Raw genomic sequence first — 25420 nt, 5'->3', positions numbered from 1 at the left:
ACAAATAAATATTAATATTTATATTAATACAGGTATATATCAGTATATACAACTAGAACGTCACATAAGAGACTTTTTAACATATAATTTACAAAAAACGGCTATCTTTGAAACGGCTTGTATTCTATGTAATATCCGAGGTATATCTAAGCACTGGGATGGGGTTCGTGTCATTGAGATTGTATCAGTCTGTGGACACCTCAGTCTATATTATGGCAAGTGTTAACCCTATCAGTTGTACTAGAGACTGATGCATCCAGCAATGGATAATTCTATATACTAATATATATATATATATAGTGTGTGTGTGTGTGTGTGTGTGTGTGTGTGTGTGTGTGTGTTGTGTGTGTGTGTGTGTGTGTGGTGTGTGTGTGTTTGCTTGTTTGTAGACATCTATTAATTGAACTTTTCTGTACATATTTAATGAATTTTGTCAAACATTTTATTTGCTATTTTCATGCTAATGATTATAATTTTAATTTCCAAAAGTTTGAAATAAACTCAATTAATCACCAAATTCATCAAATTAATATAGTTCCATTAACACTACATTTGAAAACTTTAATAAAATATAGACCTTAAAACTAAACTCATTAACAAATACAACTTTGACATTACATTCTGTTATCTGTTATCTAAGAATATGAATTAAGATATATTAATATAAGATTAACGAACGTAATTAAATCTGAAACATTTTTCTGTAATTTGATAATCTATGAATTTACTATAATAAATGAAACAGGATGTTTGCTTTCAAATAACTAAAATACAGCTGTATTTAGTCAAGTAATATTAAACCAACACAGAAATAAATAAATGAGTTAAATTCAAAGCAGATGGATAACACGAAATTATCAAATTCAAAATATTAATATCTTTCTCAAATAAAAATGTACAACTATAATGATATTGATATTAGGAATTATTTTAATCAATATAATTATTGAATTATAAATATATATGTTTGTTCAGCATTTTAAACATTAATTATATTACATTTTTAAGAAATATTCTAAACAATTTCCTTAACATTAAAGTATCCATAATAATAATTGATTTGCTTTTCATATGTGAATTTTCTCAAATAAAGTTGATTAGTAAATATTAATAGTTATCAACTTTTATATTTCTTCCTTATTTAGTAAACTGAACTGTACTTCTGTTAATTAATACTTCTAATAATGTGATGTTTATGTTGTGCAAAATGTTGTCTTCATTCTATAATTATTAATAATTTTGTACTTTTTATATACCCTGAAGATAGGGGGTTTTCTTAAATGGCAATAAAGATTTGATTTGATATTTTTGTGTATTAGAATACTTGTTTATGATTATTGATGTTTATATAATTATCCTAAATTAATTAATTAAACTTCTAATTAACAATTTGACATTTAATTAGTTTAGTAATTTTTAAAAAATCAAATATTTATTTTCTATGACAAAAATAATAGTTATTAAGTGCTTTTTAGATTTAATTAGAAAATTCAAATGTAAAGATTAATTGCATTTAAATTTTAAAAATACAATTTGATACAAAGTGCCTTCATTACTAATTTAATATGTTACATGAGCAAAATATTTTAATTATTAAAATTCTGAAGAGAATAGTAAAAAGTAATAACAAGTAAAATGTGAGTTAACTAACAAAATCTTTATATATTTGAAAAACAACAAAAATCTAAGTTCTTCTAATTATTAAAAATAATTTTAAAATAATATCTTTTTCAAATATAGCATGTAAACACTCAAAATTTTTGAAAATTAATAACCTTACAAAAAATAACTAGTTAATGTTTTATTCTGATAGGAACTATCAAAAAAGTTGTAAGGTATACAAAGATATAAGCAACTTAATTTCCTATATTTATAAATATTAAATATATTTATATATACAAAAAACTTAAACAAACACCTTAATGTTCGCTGAGAAATTTATTAATTTAACTAACGTTTTCGGCTTATTCAATAAGCCATCTTCAGGTTTTAACTTTCGAACAAAACACAATATCGTTCTATTAAAAGAATACCATAGTTTGAAAAAATTCAAATCATTAGTAACGGACAAAAAATAAAACAAAGAGGATGAACATGGTAATAAAAATAAATAAATATACATAAATAAATAAAAATGGTAATATAAATAAATAAATATACAAAAATATATAAAACAAAAAAACAAAAAAAGAAAAAAAGGAAGAACGTGGTAATATAAATAAATATACAATAAAATCGTAAAAGATACAACAAATGTAAGGTAAAAACGTTTTACTCGTGCCCATATATACTACTATCTATCCTAACCAGAAATACTTCCCCATAGAACTCACGTGTCTCTTATAAATTTTTAACTGCATATTTCCAAGCTGAAGGAAGACCTTCTGCGTCCCTTGCGTTAATACATTTATCTCTTAGTTTGCTTCTGTAAATTTCTATCTTTTCAGCCGCTCTTGCCAAAGTTGGGGAGTGTACCTGCTTTATGATTTTCGCCTCATTCCAATGTACTAAGGATCCCTCCGCCTGCCCCATCTGGGCTAATACCGTTGTGTTGGAACCTTTTCTAATATCATATTTATGTTCCTTGATCCTTATTCCTAGGTTTCTAGTAGTAACCCCTACATAATCTTTATTAATACCTAATAGCTGGTTCTCGTAGGGAATCTTATACACACCCGCCTTATCTTCTTTTTTAACTAACCCTTTATCGTTTCTAAGTATTTTATACAAATTCGGAGCTCTTTTCAAGATCACCCTTGTATCCTTAGTTCTTGCTATTTCTTTCATAATCCCTCCCAGATACTTATTGTATGTAAATTTCGTGTATCTGTAAGGCCCGTGCCTGGTGTCTTTATCATTACTGGCCTCAAATTTTCTAATAATTCCCTCAATGACTTTCCTCCTATAACCTAATGTTCCTGCTATCTGTATAATTCTTTCTATCTCTGTATCCCGGTCTATCACATTTTCACAGTATATAAAGGCCCTTCTAACCAATGCTCTAAATGCTGCTAACTTATATTTATAAGGGTCATTAGAGCTTGCAGGGATATATAGTGGGCTATGCGTAGGTTTAATGAATACGCCGGTGGATATATGCCCTTTGTTAAATATAACATTAATGTCTAAGAAATGTACTATCCTGGAGCTTTTCTGCTCTAGCTTCAGGTTAAGGCCCTCTTCGTTCTCGTTAATTCTATCTACAAAGTTAGCAATTACTCGATTGTTCCTCCATATTATAAAAACGTCGTCTACATATCTCTTGTAGAATACTATATCCCTTTCGAAGCCCCGCAATACCTTTTCTTCTACTTTACTAACCACAAGCTCGCAGAGGAGCCTCGAAATTGGGCTTCCCATCGGTACTCCCCTTTTTTGCTTATATACTTGTTCTTCTATATACTTGTTCTTTTTTGCTTATATACTTGTTCTTCTTTATATAAATGTATTAACGCAAGGGACGCAGAAGGTCTTCCTTCAGCTTGGAAATATGCAGTTAAAAATTTATAAGAGACACGTGAGTTCTATGGGGAAGTATTTCTGGTTAGGATAGATAGTAGTATATATGGGCACGAGTAAAACGTTTTTACCTTACATTTGTTGTATCTTTTACGATTTTATTGTATATTTATTTATATTACCACGTTCTTCCTTTTTTTCTTTTTTTGTTTTTTTGTTTTTATATATTTTTGTATATTTATTTATTTATATTACCATTTTTATTTATTTATGTATATTTATTTATTTTTATTACCATGTTCATCCTCTTTGTTTTATTTTTTGTCCGTTACTAATGATTTGAATTTTTTCAAACTATGGTATTCTTTTAATAGAACGATATTGTGTTTTGTTCGAAAGTTAAAACCTGAAGATGGCTTATTGAATAAGCCGAAAACGTTAGTTAAATTAATAAATTTCTCAGCGAACATTAAGGTGTTTGTTTAAGTTTTTTGTATATTGAATTCTGCTGGGTATGAGTGTGGTTTATATATTTATATATATATATGTGGAAGGCGGGGCGCCATCGGACGGCGAGGGACGAAGGCGAGAGCGGGACGGGACGAGACTTGGGTGTAGCCAGACGACGTTTTGGGAGAAAAGGCGGGAAGATGACGGAAGACGAGTCCAGACGGGACTTCATTTTTCTTTTCCACTAAGACGAGACGATTCAAATTTAATGTTCAATGTTTATGTCGTTAATTGTAATGTCTAGTGTCACAATTAAATGTTAGTTTAGTAAGCAATTAAGTGTCTTTACTGGACTAAACACAAGCGAAGTTACAAAAGTAGGAGACAAGACGAAAAGAAAGTCCTACATATATATATATATATATATATATAATATTTATTTATTTAATTTATAAACTATACTAAAGCTATCTATTAAGAAATAAAATATATATTTGTGAGCACTATGTTGGCCTTCTTTACTGCTAGACTTATCACACCGTCACTGGACACAAGACCAGCCTTAGAAAATCACTTTATTTTTCCAAAAAGAATGCATTTCAGACCTCAAGTCCTTCATCAGCTTGTTGTAATATAAATAATTATGGAATTGATGCTACCACATTTATGAAAAGTACAATAAAATCACAATGTTTGGTAAAATACTAATGGCAAATCATTGATTATAGATCAAAATTCCAAGTGTTTGATTAAACATGCTGATTCGATGCTTAGAACAGTATAATTGTTTTAATTATACTGTTCTAAGCAGGGCCGTGGAGTCGGTAGATTTTTACCCGACTCCGACTTTTCCTTACCATCCAATGCCGACGAAGGGCAGACTTGTTAACAAAGTAGGCCCAAAAATTCTGATGTCATCACATGACCTCAGAATATAAGCTTCAATAAATATAGTTCTAATAAAGATACAGCGTAGAAACTTTTTTATTCCAAAGCTAAAATACTCCTCTAAGTAATGACATAGTCAATATATAAATATGTATTCGATAATTTTTACTTTCTCAACTGTTACATATAACAGAGGAAAAGTGTAACAATTGGTCAAAAAATGATCCCAGCCCAAATTTTTACAATTTTGGACTCAGAACACTTCAAACTGTCAAGATATGCAAAAGGTTCAGGTTTTTTTTTTCCTGTATGTATGACTGTTAGACTATATAAGGGGCACGATTTTGAATTGGAGTCGGATGGTTTAACGCAGGAGTTATTAAGCTTTAAAATGGTTGAACTGAATTGTTTGGTACACATCCTAACATCCATGCGTACAGAAAAAACCCTGAATGTTTTTGCACTTTTCTATGTTTTGAGGCTTCCAGAGTTCAAAACAAAAAAATTCTGGGAAAGCCATTTTTTGACTAATCATCATTTTTTTCCTTTGTTAAGGTCTATACTGTATAACAGCTGGGAAAGTAATAATGATGACAATTCTCATTATTTTAACAAATACAAAATAAAACAATTTTAAAAAATTAAACATTAAAATTTGACAGATCTACTGAATATATAAGTTCACATTTATTGACTTGTTTGATGATGACAATGGTATTTGGTAAGCATGTATGAATAAAAATAGTAAACACATTCATACACAAACAAATTAGTTTAATAAAAATGTTTACATGATATATGAGTATATTGGGTAATATATAAGCATACAAATATATTTCTTATTCTTGGCTTAGTTAATGTAACGTTTAGACTGGCAAAAAAAAAGTTGCTTATTTTGCCATGTTGATTAATTTATTATTTTTCATCTGTTATAAACTGAATTACTCCTTACAAAAAGAATCACTTCTATTAAATCAGCATTCACTGAAGCTCTTAAATCATATTTAATAATTTTAAAACTGGAAAATAAACACACTACTGAAACTTGGATGGTGGCAATGCTGTGACAATCAATGCTGTATCTTGGATAATGTTTGGATAGTGCAGTATTGCCATTTTAACACCCAAACTTGAAGAATAGTCTGTGATTTATTTTTCCAAGTGCATTGTAAAAATCATCTTTAAATTTTGTAAGATGTCCTTTTCCATCTGTAATCATATTAGAACTCAAGCTTAATTTTGAGGGTAAAAAAGAGTTTTATAAAAAAAAAACTAGCAGATGAGCCAGATGTTGCTCGGGCAAAAAGTAACAGTAACAAAGATTAAGATTATTAGATTATAGCCAATCTTACCCATTTTCACTGGATGCAAGAATTAAGTCCCTCTTCCGAGATTAATTAGAACATTTTTAGATGGGTCTAAAAGTATGTTCGATTTTCCACAAAAATGCAAAAAACTACATCTAAAATAGTACAGTAGAAGCGTTCTTCAGAGTAATCCTTAACCCTCTCCCCTGTGAGGAATTTCGAAAAATCCCTTCTTAGTATATACTCTTAAGATGTATCCTAACTGTGTACCAAATTTCAACTATCAACTTCTAACCGTTTGAACTTTGAGCTTATTATTTTTAATACTAATTACTTATTATTATTATACACAATTCTAATACTTATTATTATTATTATCATCATTATGAACCCATCTTGATTATAAGATTGTGAACAAAAAGTAACGAGTAAAATATTCATTAAGTCCAACCACACTGGAGATATGACACATGATCCCTTCTATGTCTCTACCCTGTCTACCTTTAATTAAGAACCAAAATTTAATAGAATTAAGGCCATTTATACAAATGCTGCCATGCCAAATTTCATTTCTTAAACTTTACTCATTCTGAGATATTATTTAATATTTCAGAACGGAATAAATAAATTAAACAAATTAGACATCAACATATGCGTGCACGAATTTCTCTTTATATTTGACATTTTTTTGGGTTTGAGAGATCTCCAAACATACAAATTGGCAAAAAACTCAGAGGGTCAAAGATGACACGATTCTAATACTTTTTCGTTTTTTATATACATAAAAAGTTGGGAAAGTAAAATGGAGTCGAAGTTGGGGAGATTTTTGACGACTCCAACTCCACAACCCTGGTTCTAAGCATTGAATCAGCAGGTTTAATCAAACATCTGGAATTCTGATCTATAATCAATGATTTGCCATCAGTATTTTACCAAACATTGTGATTTTATTGTACTTTTCATAAACATGGTAGCATCAATTCCATAATTATTTATATTACAAGTTGATAAGGGACTTGAGGTCTGAAATGAATTCTTTTTAAAAAAATAAAGTGATTTCCTAAGCTGGTCTTGTGTCCAGTGACAGCGTGATAAGTCTAGCAATAAAGAAGGCCAACATAGTGCTCACAAATATATATGAAAAACGAACAAGAAGCATATCATAGTAACAAATAAAATTTTTATAAACTTTAATATCATCTCCTTTTCTTATTCTTTTAATGAACAACAGGAAAACTTGCACAGATAGAAGAAAACAGAAAACTGAAAAAATTTAATGAAAATGAGAAATGAAGAATTTCCAAAATTATACTGTAATAATAGAAAGTAATGATTTGTTACTGATATATTTTTTTAATATCAATAAAAAACTTCAACTAGACAGTATTAAATATGCTTTATGCTAAAATTATTAAAATATTTACTATTAATTAATTATTATTATATGTAACCAAATGAAATGTCAATTGAAAATTTAAAGAAATTTAATAAATTTGTTGTTTATTCAATATTTGAATTCTGTTGTTAATTATTGTAAATGCTTGTTTGAAGTGCATTATTATTTTGTTGTGAAAATACATACATATACAGTCAAACCTGTTTTTATGCGGTGGATAGGGACCGCATTAAAAAAAAAAAAAAAACGCATAAAAAAAGAATCGCACGAAACTTCACGAATGGCTGTAAAAAATAGTTTTCGCAACACAATTAAAAAAATATTTTTTTATGCGGTCAACAGGGACCGCATAAAAAAAGTCTCACATAGAAAATAACTCAAAACCGTACGAAATAGAATTTATTGACAACAGATGTCAGCACTTGACTGCATCGTCTGGTCTATCGTCTGTTTTACATATTTTTGTCCAGGTGGTGTTTTGTTGACTTAAAAAGTAAATTATTTCATTTTTCGCATATTCATGCAATAATATTACTATAATAAGTGCATTTATGCTATAATAAGTTTATTTAGCTATAATAAGTCAATGTGAGACATGAATCGCACGAGACTAGTCGCGAACTATACCGCACAAATTAAAAATTTGCATTAAAAAATCACACAAAAAAGACCGCATAAAAACAGGTTTGACTATGTATTTCTACATTTAAAATATGCTTATATAAACATCTAAAAGTCCAATGTTTTTTTAAGAAGCCAAAGAATTGCCAGATTCTTTGGCTACTTTACCACAATTACTTTATTTTTTCAGAATATTCTAAATTATTTAATATTAAATTAATTATAATTATTAAATTTCATGAGATGGTGCCTAATCCCTACCTCTAGTTCCAAATTATTCAGTATTTAATTATTAACAGTAGTGGTAAAGTAGCCGAATTAATTGTTTGGCTTATTTAAATATGTTTTCTGTACTATGTTTTATTTATACAGTATATTTTATAACTGTTATTTTAATAAGTTTTCATTATAATTTCAATTTAAAATATTTCTATAATTTTTAATATTTTATAATAAGATAATAAATTTATCAAATAAAAACACTTACTGTAATCACAGATAATCATTAATTGGCTAATTTTATCAAAATTATCTTGTCCAAAACACAAGTTAAAATATATAGTAGCCTCTCAATGTATTGCATAAGTTGGAAGAAAAACCAAATGAATGATAAATCAGATGATGTAATATAATCAATGTGCATATCCACTTGTTTTGTCTATTTTCAATCTCCATCCAGACTTGGTTTGTGGGTTGTATTTTGTATAATATCAAAGTCAATTAATGTAATAAAGTAATATCTCTTTGCCAGTAGAAATTCAATGGCAACTGACTTTTTAAAAATTATTGGCTAAAGCACTTTTATATTTGAAAAGAAAAAAAAAGAAAACAAAACAACATGATATAGCCAAATGAATGATGTAACAAGGGGCTACTGTAGTTATAATATTTCAACACAGTTTCAATACTTCATAATAATACTACTTTATTCTAATTAGAATTTGGTTATAGTTATCATTATCTTCAGTTGAATAAACATTTGTAAACTGGCATTTCATGCTAGTAGCTTCAATATATGGCAGATAATGTGCAATTATCACCAGTTATTGCTAAAAGTTTTAGACATTGCTTTAAATATTAAACATTAAGCATCTTAATTATTGTTTGTTTGTTCACAGTACATTTATTTAAATTGCTAGAATTCTTTGCTTTAATTACATGCTAGATGGATTAATATTAATTAATAATAATCATAATTAAAAATGGATAACTTGAAAATTTATTACAGTTTTAAAACATGTCCTTTTAATGCCAATCAATAAAACCAGAATTTTCATTAACTGTACTCTTATTTACTTATCTTACTTAATGTTATCAGTCAGTTATTGTTATTAATATTGTTTAAAACTAAAACTAATTACAATAAGTAGACTTTTCTGTATGTTGAGACAATGTATATTCCCATACATTTTAGTGAAAATTTTCATATTACAATGGAACCTGGTTAATTCAAACTGTGATAACTTGAAGTCATTTTCTTTCCCCAATCATCTAGCAGAGAAATTTACTTATTAAATCAAACTAGTTAACTCAAATTAGATTTGGACACAGTATTTTCATAAAATATCCAGAATTTTCATTTAAATAAAATAATGAACTTTTTGGATATTTGGGCAGACTTATCACACCACAATTTTTTGAGAAATTTTTACTTGGTTTTTTTTTATTTTCTATTTTTTTATTTATTTATTACACTTTTTGATCTCAAAGATGTGCATTTTTGTTTTTTCTACCATTCTTCAGTTGGAGTTTTACAATTTTATCTAATAAATTTTACATAATTAGGATTTTATTTTATGTCATTTCTTATATTTTAGAATTTAAAAAAATTTACCTTACATTGGTATATAATTTTAAAAGGTATTGTCTTTCATTAGATGGTATGTTCTTCATTTTTAACAGTTTACATTTGTAGACATGTTTGTCTATTATTATAATTAAAATAGTAATATTTCACTATTTAAGTTTTACAAATATATATTTAGATAAAAATTACTTACGGTTTTTAGTTTCCAACCTGGATTACCCTCTGAAAAATTGTATTGAACAGGAAAGATTATAATCTATGTTGGAAACTGAAAATTGCAAGTAATTTTTATCTAAGATTAAATTTTACTTACGTGCACCATCATGGCTGCACTTCTGTAATCTCGACAACAAGCGTCTTTTGAATTTCGATGCAGGTGGCGCTGTTAGTAACTTTGAACAATTATAATCGGTCTAACATGCTTTGTTCAGATTTCTTTAGTTGTGTGTTATTGAGTTTCGCAATGCATTTTCGCAAGTGGACAACGAAAGATTTATTTCTATGTTTAAAATCAAATTTTTCCGAAGTTGGTGTTGATGGGATAATTTCTTCTGATGTAAAATTTGCGATTAAGTTCGGCTTACAACCTGTTGATGCAGATGGCGACAAATGCGATGGTAGGCATAAATTATTATTTAGAAAAGATGCTAATTTCCTTTTTTTTTGTTTTCAATGTCACAAATGTAAGACAAGAAATTCAGCATTTGAATAAATTTAATAAAGTATATTAATCATGAGTAAAGGTTAATTTTTTTGTTACTTTTAGAAATAAATTCTTGCTAGCATTGCACTGTCATGATGGCGGTCATGACCGTTCATGCTCCTGACGAACTCCTCCCAGAGAGGAGCCGTCGAGTGTATAACGTCACTAGTTATTGATTCACAGTAGTTCTTGAACACACAAATCAATAACTAGTATGTATCAATATTTACCGACATTACACCATCGGCGACCTGCCAGCGACTTCCCTCCGGGAGGAGTCGGTCAGGAACACAAACAGTCGCAACCGAAAGTGCCGCCGTGACGATGCATGTAGGTAAAATTTAACCTAATCTAACTAATATACTAATATTTGTAAAACTTAAATAGTTAAATATTAGTATTATTAATTATAATAATTGACAGACATGCATACAAGTGTACACTGTTAAAAATGAAGAACATACCATCTAATGAAAGACAATACCTTTTAAAATTATATACCAATGTAAGGTAAATTTTTTTAAATTCTAAAATATAAGAAATGACATAAAATAAAATCCTAATTATGTAAAATTTATTAGATAAAATTGTAAAGCTCCAACTGAAGAATGGTAGAAAAAACAAAAATGCACATCTTTGAGATCAAAAAGTGTAATAAATAAATAAAAAAATAGAAAATAAAAAAAACCAAGTAAAAATTTCTCAAAAAATTGTGGTGTGATAAGTCTGCCCAAATAGCCAAAAAATAGCTATAAAATAGTAAAACAAGAGAAAAAAAAAGGACAAGATTTATGAATAAAGAATAAAAATAATTAACATTCACCTGTGAAATAAATTAATCAGAAACTTTCTATAAAGTGCAAGAATCATGTACAACTAAAAATATATATCGTATCATGTGATGGCAGGTGAGGGTAGTAGCTTCCAGAAAGCATGTATGTGACTATACACCATAACTGTCATTAAAACCTTTTTTTTTTTTTTCAAACATGCTTTTTGTTTTATTTGATTGCTGATGGATTTCTCCAACTAGATGATATAATAAATAAATGGATTTTTGATAAATTAATTTTAAAAAATGATTAGAATATAATTCTATGTAAAGATTTCAACCTTTACGACAAAATTTTAAAAATGTAACAATCGTAAAGAGTGTTTGTGATAAAAAGTAAAGAAACAGAACAATTCTACGCACAAAATATCACAATTTAAGAAGAAATTGTTAAGTGTTTAGTAAGGAATTTAAATTCCTTACTAAACACTTAAAAGTGTACAGATCAACTAGTTGGGAAAGCATTTCTTACTAGCTTATTTAATAATTCAGTTAAGTGTTTTTGTGTTTCTGGATAACACTGAGAGGTTTACATTGACACAATGATTCTACATAGTAAGACCCATAAAAATATTGTGGGAATAGTTTATTATGGTCAATAAACCAATGAACAAAATCTTGATTTTAAGCCAAACCTCCATAATTCAAAATTTTTAAACTAAAAGTCCAAATGTTTTTCCCCAACCAATTTGAGTTTCAATATAGTATTATAAAAGTTTATATTATTAAAAGATAAAATTCTTCCAATATGATATTCATTATTGTATGGTGTTTTAAACTAATATTTAAGAATAAATTTAACTTTATATATGAAAAAAATACATACACTACTTTCACGTCACTTGTTATCGATGCAGAATCACTGATAATGTCTAAAATGCCAGCCAACGAGGTTGGATTAACTTGAGATTCAGTTTCAGGATCTAAACTTGCTAGAAGGATAAGAAAATCATCTTGATCCATGTCAACATGGAGATGTTCTAACAACATTTGAACAAATGGATCGGATGAATTGGAGAGATCATCATTTGCTCCATTCAGTATCTGAAATGCATAGAATACTTTAAGCATGTTTTATAGGAATTTACTTATATAAATTTAATTTACTTGAAAAAAGGAAATTATTATTTTAGTTAATTTTTTAACTGATTATACTAGTATACGTCATTTAAAATGTCTTCAAACAGATCATGACACACAACTTTGAAATGAAAAATTATTATATATGAGAAGCACTTGGAATTAATGGAAATAGTGCTCCAGAGTTTAAATATATATATTTTTTATATTCATTTATTTTAATGTTTTATTTTTCTGCTTTGTTAGTGACATTCAAAATAAAAGTTGTAGATAATTCTATAAATAACTTTATAAATTAATGCTATTAAAGATTAATAAAAAATTTTATGTACTTTTGATTTTAAATTGATAGAGCATTGTACAATCAATAACAGTGTAACTAATTCAAATTTTTTTGTATTTTAATGTATATTCATTAGATTTTAATCATAATTTATTTTAAAAAATATTATATATTAATATTTATATAGAAATTTAAATTATTTAAATACTTTTCTACATAAATATCCCATTTCCAATAAATATAGAAATGATTTAAGTTTCTGTTTATATTAAGTACATATAGTCATTATTTATGAATTAAAAAAAAAAAATAAGATGTAATGTAAAATACCTGTTCAATAGGTGAAAGAGGTAATTCTGGTCTCAAAATATTCATAACTTCTTTTAAATCTTCACTGACAACAAGTGCAAAACTTTTCATATCTTCTTCAAAATTATTTTTTGCATATTTTTTCCATCTAACATCATTGATTAAAAGACCGAGTATAAATCTGCGACATACAGTTATGACTTTTCTGGCCTTTCTAAGACAAACAGCATTCTACAGATATAAAATGAATTTAATTTTTTACTAAGAAAGTTTGACGAAAAGAAAATAATTCAAAATTTTTTACTTAGAAATAATATAAACAGGAAAAATTAAAGAAAATAATCTAAAAGCATTTATATAAAGTTAAAAAATGTTTTCATGTAATATTTTAAAAAAAATATGAGTATTCCTCTATTATTTAAAAGTAAAAATAATACTTTAAAATTTATATTAAGTCTTGAGTTCCACTCCAAAATACCATTGGCAGAATGTCAGAATCACATGTAGATGTTAAAAAAAAAAAAATGCACTGGATATCAACAAACAAGATTTGCACTAAAGAGGCATCACAGTGTTTTACCAATATCCCTAGAAACAACCTAAATGCTCAGTTGTGACTTCATTAACAATAGTCAACACTTACATAAAACCAGATAACCGTAAGTGTATTTTTTGATTGAATCACCGGTGTGTAAGGAAGATTGAGAATAGTCAACACTTTACAGAAGTATCAGATATATATAACAGTTGGGAAAGTAATACTTAACTGAGGGAAAGTATGGTGATCATTCAAAAAATGATTTCTCCAGATTTTTGTACTTTTGGACTTGGAACTTTGAAACATTGAGGAATGCAAAAAAAAAAAAAATTCAGGAGTAATTTCTGTTTGTATGGATATTAGAGTGTTGATAGGTGGACAGAGGGCATAATTTTGTTCTCCCTCTTTGAAAATTAATAACTCCTATGCTTTTTGTCAAAATTTTCTGAAAGTTTGCAGGGAGATTTGTTTATGGGGATTGATGCTATTAAACTTTGTGATTAAAGGACAAGGGGGTGAGGAGATAATGGGATCATGTGTATCTCTAGTAGGGTTGTACCTAATGATGATTTTACCTGTTACAGCATTTACAATTTTTTATACAATCCATTCCTATCCTCAAAATTAAGCTTTTCGCCATTTTACAATAGTTAAATATATAAAAAGTTTTAATAAAATATCGTAACAGATGGTGCCACCAAATTTTGCTAAGAAAGTTAAGCAACTTGTTGCAGGAATTTTTAAAATGTGTAACAATTTATTTCTTGTTTTTCTTATAAATTTTTTTCTAACAAATCTCTCTATTGCTGTATGTTATTTACTAGGGTTTCTCCAATGGGATTCCGGGATCCCAGCTGTTTTTTAACCCGAGAAATCCCGCAAAGTTCTTAAAAATTCACTTTTTTCATATTTTGTGTTAAGGTTGAGGAACATTTGCAAATAGAAAGCATAATTAACTCAAACTGTCAGAATACATTTGTATTTATTAATTTTAAACCTACTTATTAGTTTTTTAAATTTTTGCTTGTTATAACATGTCACAAATGGTCAATAATCAATAAGTATCTTATTTGTGGCAGGACTCTGAAAATTCTTTACTTGTCAGAACCTGTAATATCTGGAATAATTGTGCTTATACTGTCTTAATTTTTAACCATGCCCAGTAGCTTCAATAACTGCATAATGCCAGGTTGTGCAAATTGGGCAAGGATACAAATGAGTATGAAGTATGCAAGTATGAAGTTTTTCTTCATAAACCTGATTATTAAAGCCAAAAGAAATGTAGAATTATTGGACTGTAAACTCAATGCCGCTATTAAAGCAGACGAGGTAGACAAATCATGAATACTAAATGGCAAAAGAAATACTGTAACGCATCTTGAAAATGAACTAGAAATCTTCCAGGCAACAGGTGAAAAACACATAACATCCGTCTTCTCTTAAATACATTAGACGATTCCACCCACATCAATTCAATCGAAAAGGGCATTCTCGATAGCGGGACTTTTCATTACTTAAATAAGATTCAAATTGAGTGATCAGAGTATTGACCATCTTTGGTTTCCAAAATCTTATAAAAATTTACAATAATATTTTGTATTATGTTTTATTTAAATAACAAAAATTACCTTCTAACTTGAAGTTTGATCTAAGTTTATTTTTTTCTTTAAATTTTCAACTCAATTCAAAGGCATTTTTGTTGTAAGCAGTTTCCAACAAACTTTGTTAAATTTTTTCTATATGTGAAAATTTCTACGTAACTCAAAAGTAATTTTTTGTACATATTTTACACAGCATTGTTAATATTATTTTGGAGATTGCAGGATGTACTAAGTTACTTAAAAATGAAAAGTAATTATATCATTCGATTTTAAGATTTATTTTATATCTTAAAAATAATTAATTATATCCCAGGATCCTGGGAATCAGTTCACTTTTTCCCTGGAATCCCAAAACAAGAAAATAACTGGGAAATGAGAAACCCTATTATTTACTATGCTGTATCATAAACATGATGTTTATGGTATAGCATACAAACTTTATTAACAAATAACATATATGCAGTAACATAATCATATGAAGATCAGAAAGCAATGTTTTAAGAAATTTAAATTCAATATGATAGTGATAGTCTGTAATTGTTTATATATATATATATATATATAAACAAGTAACAAAGTATGTGTATATAAACTTTTTGTTGTGTTTTAGATATGTTTTAGAAAATTGCTTGGAATTCTAGATTATGATGTAATAAATTGTAATTTTTTGATTTAAAATAATAGGAAACAGACTCTCAGATAATGTTTTTTTGTAGAATATCTAATTTTTAAAAACAGACTACTGACATTAAGATTAAGATGTCAGTATATGATTAATATCCCTGTAAGGCAAATACAACAAAACATCACAGATAACAGATAAACTGGATTTTTTCTAATAAACACATTATGTCTTAACTTTTTCATATTGCTGCACTGCTTATTAGAGGTGCTGTTTATACCAGATTTACTCAAATAGTCATGATTATTATTAAAATATCCAAGCGTTTCTTGCAACTATTATTTTACAGCATCAAAATAACTGTACATCCAGTTTATTGGGTAAATATTAACTCAATTTTATAGTGTTATATTAATTAGTGTGCACTGTAATCTTGTATTTGCAAATCTGTTTTTCTTTAAGCATTCTAGCATGTGTTCAAGTGCATGCATATTCATAATATCTGCAACTAGTATTTAAGGCAACTATTATTTTTATTCTTTGGAAATTACACATCACTATTATTCAAGGTGAGTATTAATGAATAAATCCAGTAACTTCTTTCTTCATCTTCATCATTTACAAGTATGAGATCAGGTCTATTTTAGTTCTATGTTAAATAATTAAAATGGCAATGAAATATGTTGAAATATAATAAATGTAGTTTAAAAAGTAATTTTATAATTGTAATTGATAGTTCTAACAATTATTCGGACTTGAAAAATAGTGTCTGGAGTCTCAGAACAGAAAATAGTTGAGATTCAGAAGCTCTCTTCAAAATCAAAATGAATTTAAGCAATATAGCATTCTCCAAACAAGATCTGAATGATATAAATACTGGATGACTGAGATGGTTCTAGGAACATGAGATCAAATCAAGGCAGACTGAACAATCTCAGGAATTTTTTGGAAAACAGTCTGTCCTGATATGTCATGTCCCAACTATTACATAGGCACTCTATTGTGCCATTGTCGGCATGGAAAAAGGTTCTTACTGTAGTGCTCACAGATTAAGTGTCAAAATTTGTGTAAAGTATAAAATTATAAATTTATAAAAAAATTTTTAAAGAATCATCATTAAAATACAAAAATTATTGTTATAAGAATAATATTAAAAAACATTCTTAATTTCTGTATTTTAACAAAAAATAAATAAATAAAAATTACAACCAATTCTCTCTAATTTAGAAATTCAAAAAATTTAAATATTTTTACTAAATAAAAATGAATATATAAATAAAGTAACTTTTGTATAACATTTGAAATAAACATTATAGAGCATGTTATACTATCCCTTCTCTTATAAAGTGGCAGTGTTTAAAGCCCTGGTTAGAAGAGCCTTCATGCATATTTCCAACCATGAAGGCAAGGCACAAGAATTTAAGTACATCACCAACATTGCAACACAACACTGCTACCATCCTAGAATCATCAAGTGTTTAATCAACTGTTTTTCCATGATCCAATTCCACACTGTCAACTTACAACACTATTCAACTCCCTATCCACATGTAAATACACTGAAGATAGGTAACACAAGTCAGCAAGATACAACCAACACTTGAAATGGATTAACCAGGAAATTGAAAAAAAAGTAACATTTTGGTGGGCTTTAGATGGCACCCTACTGTATACTTACTCCTTGTTGAGGATTCTAAAAATGCAGTCATTTACAGCTTTCCAGTCACCCACACTATCTGTGGACAGTAAATGGAATACATTAGTACCCTTATCCAACTGTTGTATGTTCCTTCAAACAATGTTTGAAGGAACATATAAAACACCACTGCATTAGCCAACCTGGTCACAGAACATCAGAACCAAGCACACACAGACACAGCACAACTTCTACATTCAAAGAGCAAACATCTGTAAAACACCTTGAAAAGCTAGATTTATAGAGCTTGTAAGAAAAATATGGCCATAAACTACAAGGATTGTAAGACCCCCCCCAACAGCCTGAAGATCTCTGAGATCTGGTAATAATTTCCACCAACCACATCACCAATCAGATGATGCTTCTTCCTTTAAAAAGCAAAATTTGATTTACCTATGTTCTGTTTTCGAACTCTAATTCTGTAACCTGATGATAATAGCTGAAAGCTATTGAAAACATTTGTTTTTCTCAATAAACTTTTTATTTTATGCTGATGTTTTGATTCTATTATGAGTTTCTAATATTTATATTATACAAAAATTACAAATTACATTTTAAATCACTTACAGATAAATTAAATGACTTCTGAATTTGTTCTTGTGTTGTTTTATTCCAGTGAGGAAAATATTTATTTAATTGATGTACAATAAACGTTGAATCTTTTTCTTCTTTCATTAATTGCATGATTTCCTGTAAAAATATTCTATATATTATCTACACATTCATAAATCTTTATAAAAATAAATAAATGAATAAAATTATTTTACCAATAATTTCAATCTGGTAATTATATTTACAAACATTTTGAAAGATATGAAACGATTCTGTTTATATAAATCTTCTAACAAATCTGCTATCAAAATACTAAAACTGTTATTCCACATTATTTCTTCTTTCTTTTGAATATAATTATGAAGCATTTCTTGAAAACATTCAACAAGAGTCACAAACATGAAAGCTGGATTGATAGATATTTCAGAAATTTCCTTCCATTTCAGTAGGGTCTCAATACCTCTTCTAAAAATAGCTGAAAGTTTTAAAAAGAAAAAAATTATCAATAAAAAAGTACTTTTAATATTAAAATGAAAATTTTTAAATAATAATAATTACAACTTTATGTAAATACATAAAGTATTTACATAAAGTTGTAAATGTGTTTTTGGTATGTATTTTGGAGTGTCTAGAACCAATTAATTGGATTTACATTGATTCACATGGAAAGAATTGTTTCGGATTTCGCCGATTGTTTTCGGACGGATTATCAACGAGAACTGAGGTATCACTGTATAAACAGAACACATTTTATGAGATGAAAAACTTGAAATTTTTAATACACTCCTCAAAAGTGAAATTGCAACACCACAAAGAAACATGTGCAGCCATACTAATTGCAAAAACTGGTATAGGTGACAGAGATATGCAAATGATTAAGTTTGCATACACATCATTGCAAGTCATGTGGTACCCAGATTAAGGCTATAAAAAGCAGCAGCTAGCTCAAGCTGTAAATGCTATCAGTAATGGTTTGTGGCAGCTGAATTTTCAAAGAAGTGTAGAAATGCCTCAGAGCTGAATACCACCAGTTAATGTCTGGAGAACAAAACATAGCTTGGAGCTGTGTGACCTGAGTATGTCAATATGCACAGTTGCCATGCCATGTGTGTTGGGAACAATGTGAGTACCATTCAGCAATGGGTGACATGATGAAAGCAAGGAAATCTTCAAACATGCTTAAGAGTGGATTAAAATTGGCACATGACAGTTCACAGATTGGCAGATTCACCAAACAGCTTGTTGGGACCTGTATGCCAAGACATGTGACATCAAAAGCTGCCTTTTGCCGTTATGGGTGCATTTGTGTCCACCCAAATCATTTGCAACAGGTTGCATGAAGTTGAGCTGCATGCACAACAACCAGCAATGGAGTGCCATTAACTATTTGATACAGGGCTGCAAGTCTGGTGTGGTGCTGTCATCATTACAACTGGATCACTGAATGGAATTGGGTATTGTTTATGGATGAATCCCACTTCTGTCTGTGAAGGAATGATGACTGTGGACAGGTATGGCAGTATCCTGGGAAACACTGTGATCGCAATTCTTTACGTAGCAAGAATGTAGCAAAATGATGTCACAAGCAACTATTGCTACATGCCGCTGAACTATAGTTTAGAAATGCTTTCCGCTCGAGTTGCACATGGATGTCATAATCTATCCTTTAATTCCAGTTACAACCAAAAGTAGTGCTTTAGTTAAAGAACTACAATATTTAAATAGAGAAATATAAAGAATTGAGCATTTCTCTTTCTGAAAATAGAAGCAACATAGAGATAGGAGATAATATATTTTAAATATAATTATCTATTTTCTTATTCTTTAGATAACTTTCAGTGTCATTTTATAAAATTTAATCCTTCTTAATCTTTCCACAATATAGTGGGTGATCGGTTAACGAACAGTTGGGTTAATGAACAAATCAGATAACCAACACTTTCACAAAAGATTTTTATGTTCAGACAACGAACACCTCACAAAACAAACCAAACACAAGAAGAAGCGATGTAAAATAATGAATAACGATTGGTCATCCCTTGTCTTCGGCAATAATTCAAAACTTTTTGGAGCATGGGAGACATCGACGCTCAACCCAGTATATATTGATCGATAGTATTCCTCCAAACTTTGAAACTCTCTCTTGTAATTCCAGCCTTTTATTTTTCTGACAGAAACAATTCTTTTGCGAGATTGTGAGTCGGCACTTGTTAAGTTTTACATCTGTTTAAATTTTTCAAAAGGTGAGAGTATAATAGCAAAGGTAGAGAGGGGGCAGAAGATGTCTGATATTGCTGGCAGTATGGCTCGAACAGGTCTACCGTAGGCCACAGTTTATACTGTATCTTTCTTAGATAAGATTGATCAAGAAGACTCGAGCAGCTAATGGAGTAACAAAAATCACATCTGAGAAATAAAGAACATTGAAGAGCTCATAATGGAACCTGAAACTGATCTGACGACAAAAGAAAGCCAAGAACCAAGAACTCTTGAATGAAGAATACCAAGAAACTTGGTGAGATATGTTTTCTTCTGAAAAAAGAAGATTAATGTCGATATCTGCTATTAAACATCTTTTGAAGAGGTGGGAGGATGTCAGAACAATGATTTTAGAATGGCATCCAAACCAGGTTGAGATACGTGGGATTGAAGGTATTAAATTAATAGGCTTAGGGATGTCTACAATTACAATGCTATTAATTACTTCTGAAAAATCCTGAAGAAGTGAGAAAAACAATCGACATTAGACAGATTCTTTAACCCCCACAAACGGAAAAAAACACGACTAATTAAAATGCAAGACTGTGTATATATGTATTTTTATTATTACATATAAACAAACTTATATTCATAATTGTAACCAGGAAAAAACTTTATTAAGAACTTACTTATATTTTTTTTAGAACAAAAAGTAAACTTAGGCCAATTGGCCTCCGAACAGTTCATATATCGGGACTGTGGATAGGACAGAGAAGAAATTAACATACTCTCGTAATCCATAACTGTCCCAATCTCATTGTCCATTAACGACATATCATGTAGGTTATTAACCAAACTAAACGGGTCCTTTACGACAAATTGGTAGTCTTCAATAAGTGGTGTTAAATGCCTATGCATACGTTTTTCCAAAATGTAGGTTGGTCCTTTACATTTCTCTACAACCGGTCTGATTTCTTTACTGTTTTTATGTATTTTTGCAAATCCAAACAACCTAGGTACCCCTGGGCAGGTAATGTGGGCCCCTTTTAGGAAAGGGAATAACGATGCTATGGGCGATTTTTCCAATTTTTTTAGTTTTCTGTCAATTCTTTCAACAATACCTCTGTCCACCTCATCACATTCCGTTTTTCTTATATAGTCATCTAGGGCTTCATTATACCTTTGTTTCTTCATTAAGACCAAATGCTTACTCTTATCAGCCCTAGTGACCACTATATCGTTATCATTAAACCATCTTCTAGCCTGGTTAATGCACAATTCTTTATCTTGCCTCCTGGAGCATTTTTCAGTTTTGAATGCCGTCTTCCATCTGTAATAGTCCTTATCCACTTCACACATTCCCGTAATACCTCTTTCTATTTCGGCTACTATGCCTCTCCAGTTCCTACTGCTGTCCGGAACATAATTCGGACCTTTTTCCAGAACACGTTTAACACACTGCGGGAGTTGCATCTGATCCCATAATATATACGGGGTTGGCTTCAAAATGCTCTTAACTTTGGACGGTTGCTTTTTCGAAATCCACAACAGTTTTTTCTTGTACTTCTTCTTTAAACTAATGCTTATCTGGTCAGTTAACCCAACTACTCTTGAATTGATACTCGCTAATGTATCCGGGTTCTTTCGAAACAAATTCTCTTCCAGTTCCACTATTTCTTTAATGGTTCTGTACTTTATATTCTTTACACGTTTAATTGAATTATTTAAGCATAGCATTCTTACTCTTTCCCGTATCGACATACATTCATCAGGCAACTTAATTCTAAAAATGGACATTGGATAAATTCTTCTTGCCCGACATTCTTTCAAGAACTGTAATCTGGAGTCAATCTTTACAATTTTCACAGCCAGTTTTCTATAAAGATTGACTCCAGATTACAGTTCTTGAAAGAATGTCGGGCAAGAAGAATTTATCCAATGTCCATTTTTAGAATTAAGTTGCCTGATGAATGTATGTCGATACGGGAAAGAGTAAGAATGCTATGCTTAAATAATTCAATTAAACGTGTAAAGAATATAAAGTACAGAACCATTAAAGAAATAGTGGAACTGGAAGAGAATTTGTTTCGAAAGAACCCGGATACATTAGCGAGTATCAATTCAAGAGTAGTTGGGTTAACTGACCAGATAAGCATTAGTTTAAAGAAGAAGTACAAGAAAAAACTGTTGTGGATTTCGAAAAAGCAACCGTCCAAAGTTAAGAGCATTTTGAAGCCAACCCCGTATATATTATGGGATCAGATGCAACTCCCGCAGTGTGTTAAACGTGTTCTGGAAAAAGGTCCGAATTATGTTCCGGACAGCAGTAGGAACTGGAGAGGCATAGTAGCCGAAATAGAAAGAGGTATTACGGGAATGTGTGAAGTGGATAAGGACTATTACAGATGGAAGACGGCATTCAAAACTGAAAAATGCTCCAGGAGGCAAGATAAAGAATTGTGCATTAACCAGGCTAGAAGATGGTTTAATGATAACGATATAGTGGTCACTAGGGCTGATAAGAGTAAGCATTTGGTCTTAATGAAGAAACAAAGGTATAATGAAGCCCTAGATGACTATATAAGAAAAACGGAATGTGATGAGGTGGACAGAGGTATTGTTGAAAGAATTGACAGAAAACTAAAAAAATTGGAAAAATCGCCCATAGCATCGTTATTCCCTTTCCTAAAAGGGGCCCACATTACCTGCCCAGGGGTACCTAGGTTGTTTGGATTTGCAAAAATACATAAAAACAGTAAAGAAATCAGACCGGTTGTAGAGAAATGTAAAGGACCAACCTACATTTTGGAAAAACGTATGCATAGGCATTTAACACCACTTATTGAAGACTACCAATTTGTCGTAAAGGACCCGTTTAGTTTGGTTAATAACCTACATGATATGTCGTTAATGGACAATGAGATTGGGACAGTTATGGATTACGAGAGTATGTTTCCATCAATAAATCTTGCCTCATGTTTTGATGAAGAAATTAACATTGTCACGTACAGTTAAAGGCCGAAGAACACGCGTAGCAACGACATTCCCTCGGAATTCTACACCAGTGTTCCTCAACCTTTTTCTACTTGCGGCACATCCACGACTCAACATGGCACAACAAAATGTTATTACCCTAAAATACATATGATATGATACTACAGTATTAATAGAATTACATAATGCCATTAACCTATTATTATCATCATTCTTTTTCCTCTTCTTCTTTTTATTATTAACCAGACATCAACACCTGTGAGAAAATTTATTTTACATTTAATTTCTTAGAATACATAAAAATGCACGACTTGTAATAAACTTGTAATAAAGAATAAACAAACATCATCTTAGTTCATCAGTTCTGTGGCAGAGAATGAAATACAAGCATAAGAAACACAGCAACTGTAATAAAAATATATAAATAAAACTCGACAATTAATAGAATATGTAAAAGTTCACGTCACACCTTTCACCTTGTGACGGCACACCGGTTGCGGAACACCGTTCTACACGTTCCCGAAACTAAGGAGGCAATTACATCCAGTCCAACAAATATATCCAAAAAGTCAAGCACTCGTTATTTCTTAGAACTATCTCACTACCGCCAAGACTTCAATTTCTCGACATACTGCAACAACAAATGCTTCGACAGAAAAGCAATTACGTCGAAAAGCTAATCAAATACGTTCCACGTTTCTTCATTATAACTCGTTTACATTCAAAATAAAGAAAAAAAAAGGGATAAATAACCTCACCTAGACATAACTACCAACAAACCAGCAAAAATAAAAGAAATAAAACGGAAACAACATTTTCTTCCGTTTTAAAAAGTCACCCCGGGTCGAAGAATGCAGATATAAACAAATGCCATCACTTTAAAAAACAGAAGAGAAACTCAACATCTACCACAACACGTTTTGTCGTACACAACTTTTTAAGTTTCCATTCTATTTTTTAAAATAACGGCATTCGTTTATATCCAAATTCTTCGAATGCGAGGGCGACCGTCTAAATCGTTTTATTTTTGCCGGTTTATCGATAGTTACGTATAGTTGAGATTATTTATATTAATTTATACCAGTAGTTTTGTAGAGATTGAAAAAAGAGGAAACATTACTGTTTTACTTTCCTGACATATGATGATTACTAGTTAATTTCTCACTATCTTGATTACTATCTATAGATAGTAATCAAGATAGTGACACATGAATATGAATTAGTTAATATCGTATAATTTAAATAAATTACACAATACTATATTAACTATAATAATAAATATATCACATTTACATTTCAAAACTGAAATTAAGAGTTGTACACAATGCTGCATGTAAATTTCACTGTTTGTTCTTTATTACACACGAATATTAATCAATTTCCTCAATTGTCGTAAGTTACGTACCATTAAATCGTTAATATGCCAATTTCATTTAAAATGATATACGTTCGAAAGACACAAAGAACAAGAACCAACCTTTAATAACTTTTTCCATCCGGTGTTTACAGGCGTGTTCTAAAATCCATTGTTTTACCATATCCAACGAATCTCTCCCTTTGCTGCAATTCATATTCCTTAATTAGTATTATACAAGTTTTGACAATTTCAACTGCTACATTTCCATCTTCCTCGCGTTCGCCATATCGCTACCCGGCTATTAATTAAAAAAATTCCTCGTCAGTAGGATAAAATATCCCTAAATTTCCCTATTTCTGTTTAAGTCATTTTTTTGAAACTTAATTCAGAGATTTTTTAATATATACATACGTAATAGTATTAGTGACGTAGTATTAGAGTTATATGTAATAAATATCCATTTTCTACTATTATGCAGATCGTCTGGTCACAGACTGCAAATAGCAGAAAAGTACAGTGAAACCTCGCTTAACGAGCGATGTTTCGCGTAACGAGTGACGAGGAGAGGGGAAGTTCCGAATTGTGTGCATGCTCCATCAGTCTGTATTTAGCACTCGTTCCGCTAGCATCTTAGTGTCGCTTGTGATCATCCATTTTTCCAAACTTGTCTTCACATATAATACTTATAAACATCAACAACCAAAGCCCGTTATATAATAAACACCC

At 29.8% G+C, this 25420-nt stretch overlaps 1 protein-coding gene across 2 annotated transcripts in view; it reads right to left on the bottom strand.

Moving 5' to 3' along the window:
* Window positions 1-25051, bottom strand: part of LOC136975948 (uncharacterized) — a 36913-nt gene extending 11862 nt beyond the window's left edge. For both annotated transcript variants that reach the window (XM_067271124.1, XM_067271125.1), the window contains exons 1-5: window positions 24815-25051; window positions 18360-18619; window positions 18160-18282; window positions 13157-13366; window positions 12290-12507 (exon numbers count right to left, since the gene is read on the bottom strand). In XM_067271124.1, the coding sequence (XP_067127225.1) occupies window positions 12290-12507; window positions 13157-13366; window positions 18160-18282; window positions 18360-18619; window positions 24815-24908 (905 nt within the window). In that variant the 5' untranslated portion in view covers window positions 24909-25051. The remainder of the gene's footprint in view (window positions 1-12289; window positions 12508-13156; window positions 13367-18159; window positions 18283-18359; window positions 18620-24814) is intronic.
* Between the last annotated feature and the right edge of the window lie 369 nt (window positions 25052-25420).

This window comes from Centruroides vittatus, unplaced genomic scaffold (assembly GCF_030686945.1).
Source record: "Centruroides vittatus isolate TY-2023 unplaced genomic scaffold, ASM3068694v2 contig_392, whole genome shotgun sequence".
In the NCBI taxonomy this organism is placed as follows: domain Eukaryota; kingdom Metazoa; phylum Arthropoda; class Arachnida; order Scorpiones; family Buthidae; genus Centruroides; species Centruroides vittatus.
The sequence above is the reverse complement of the archived record's forward strand: the minus strand, read 5'-3'. Positions and strand labels throughout refer to the sequence as shown.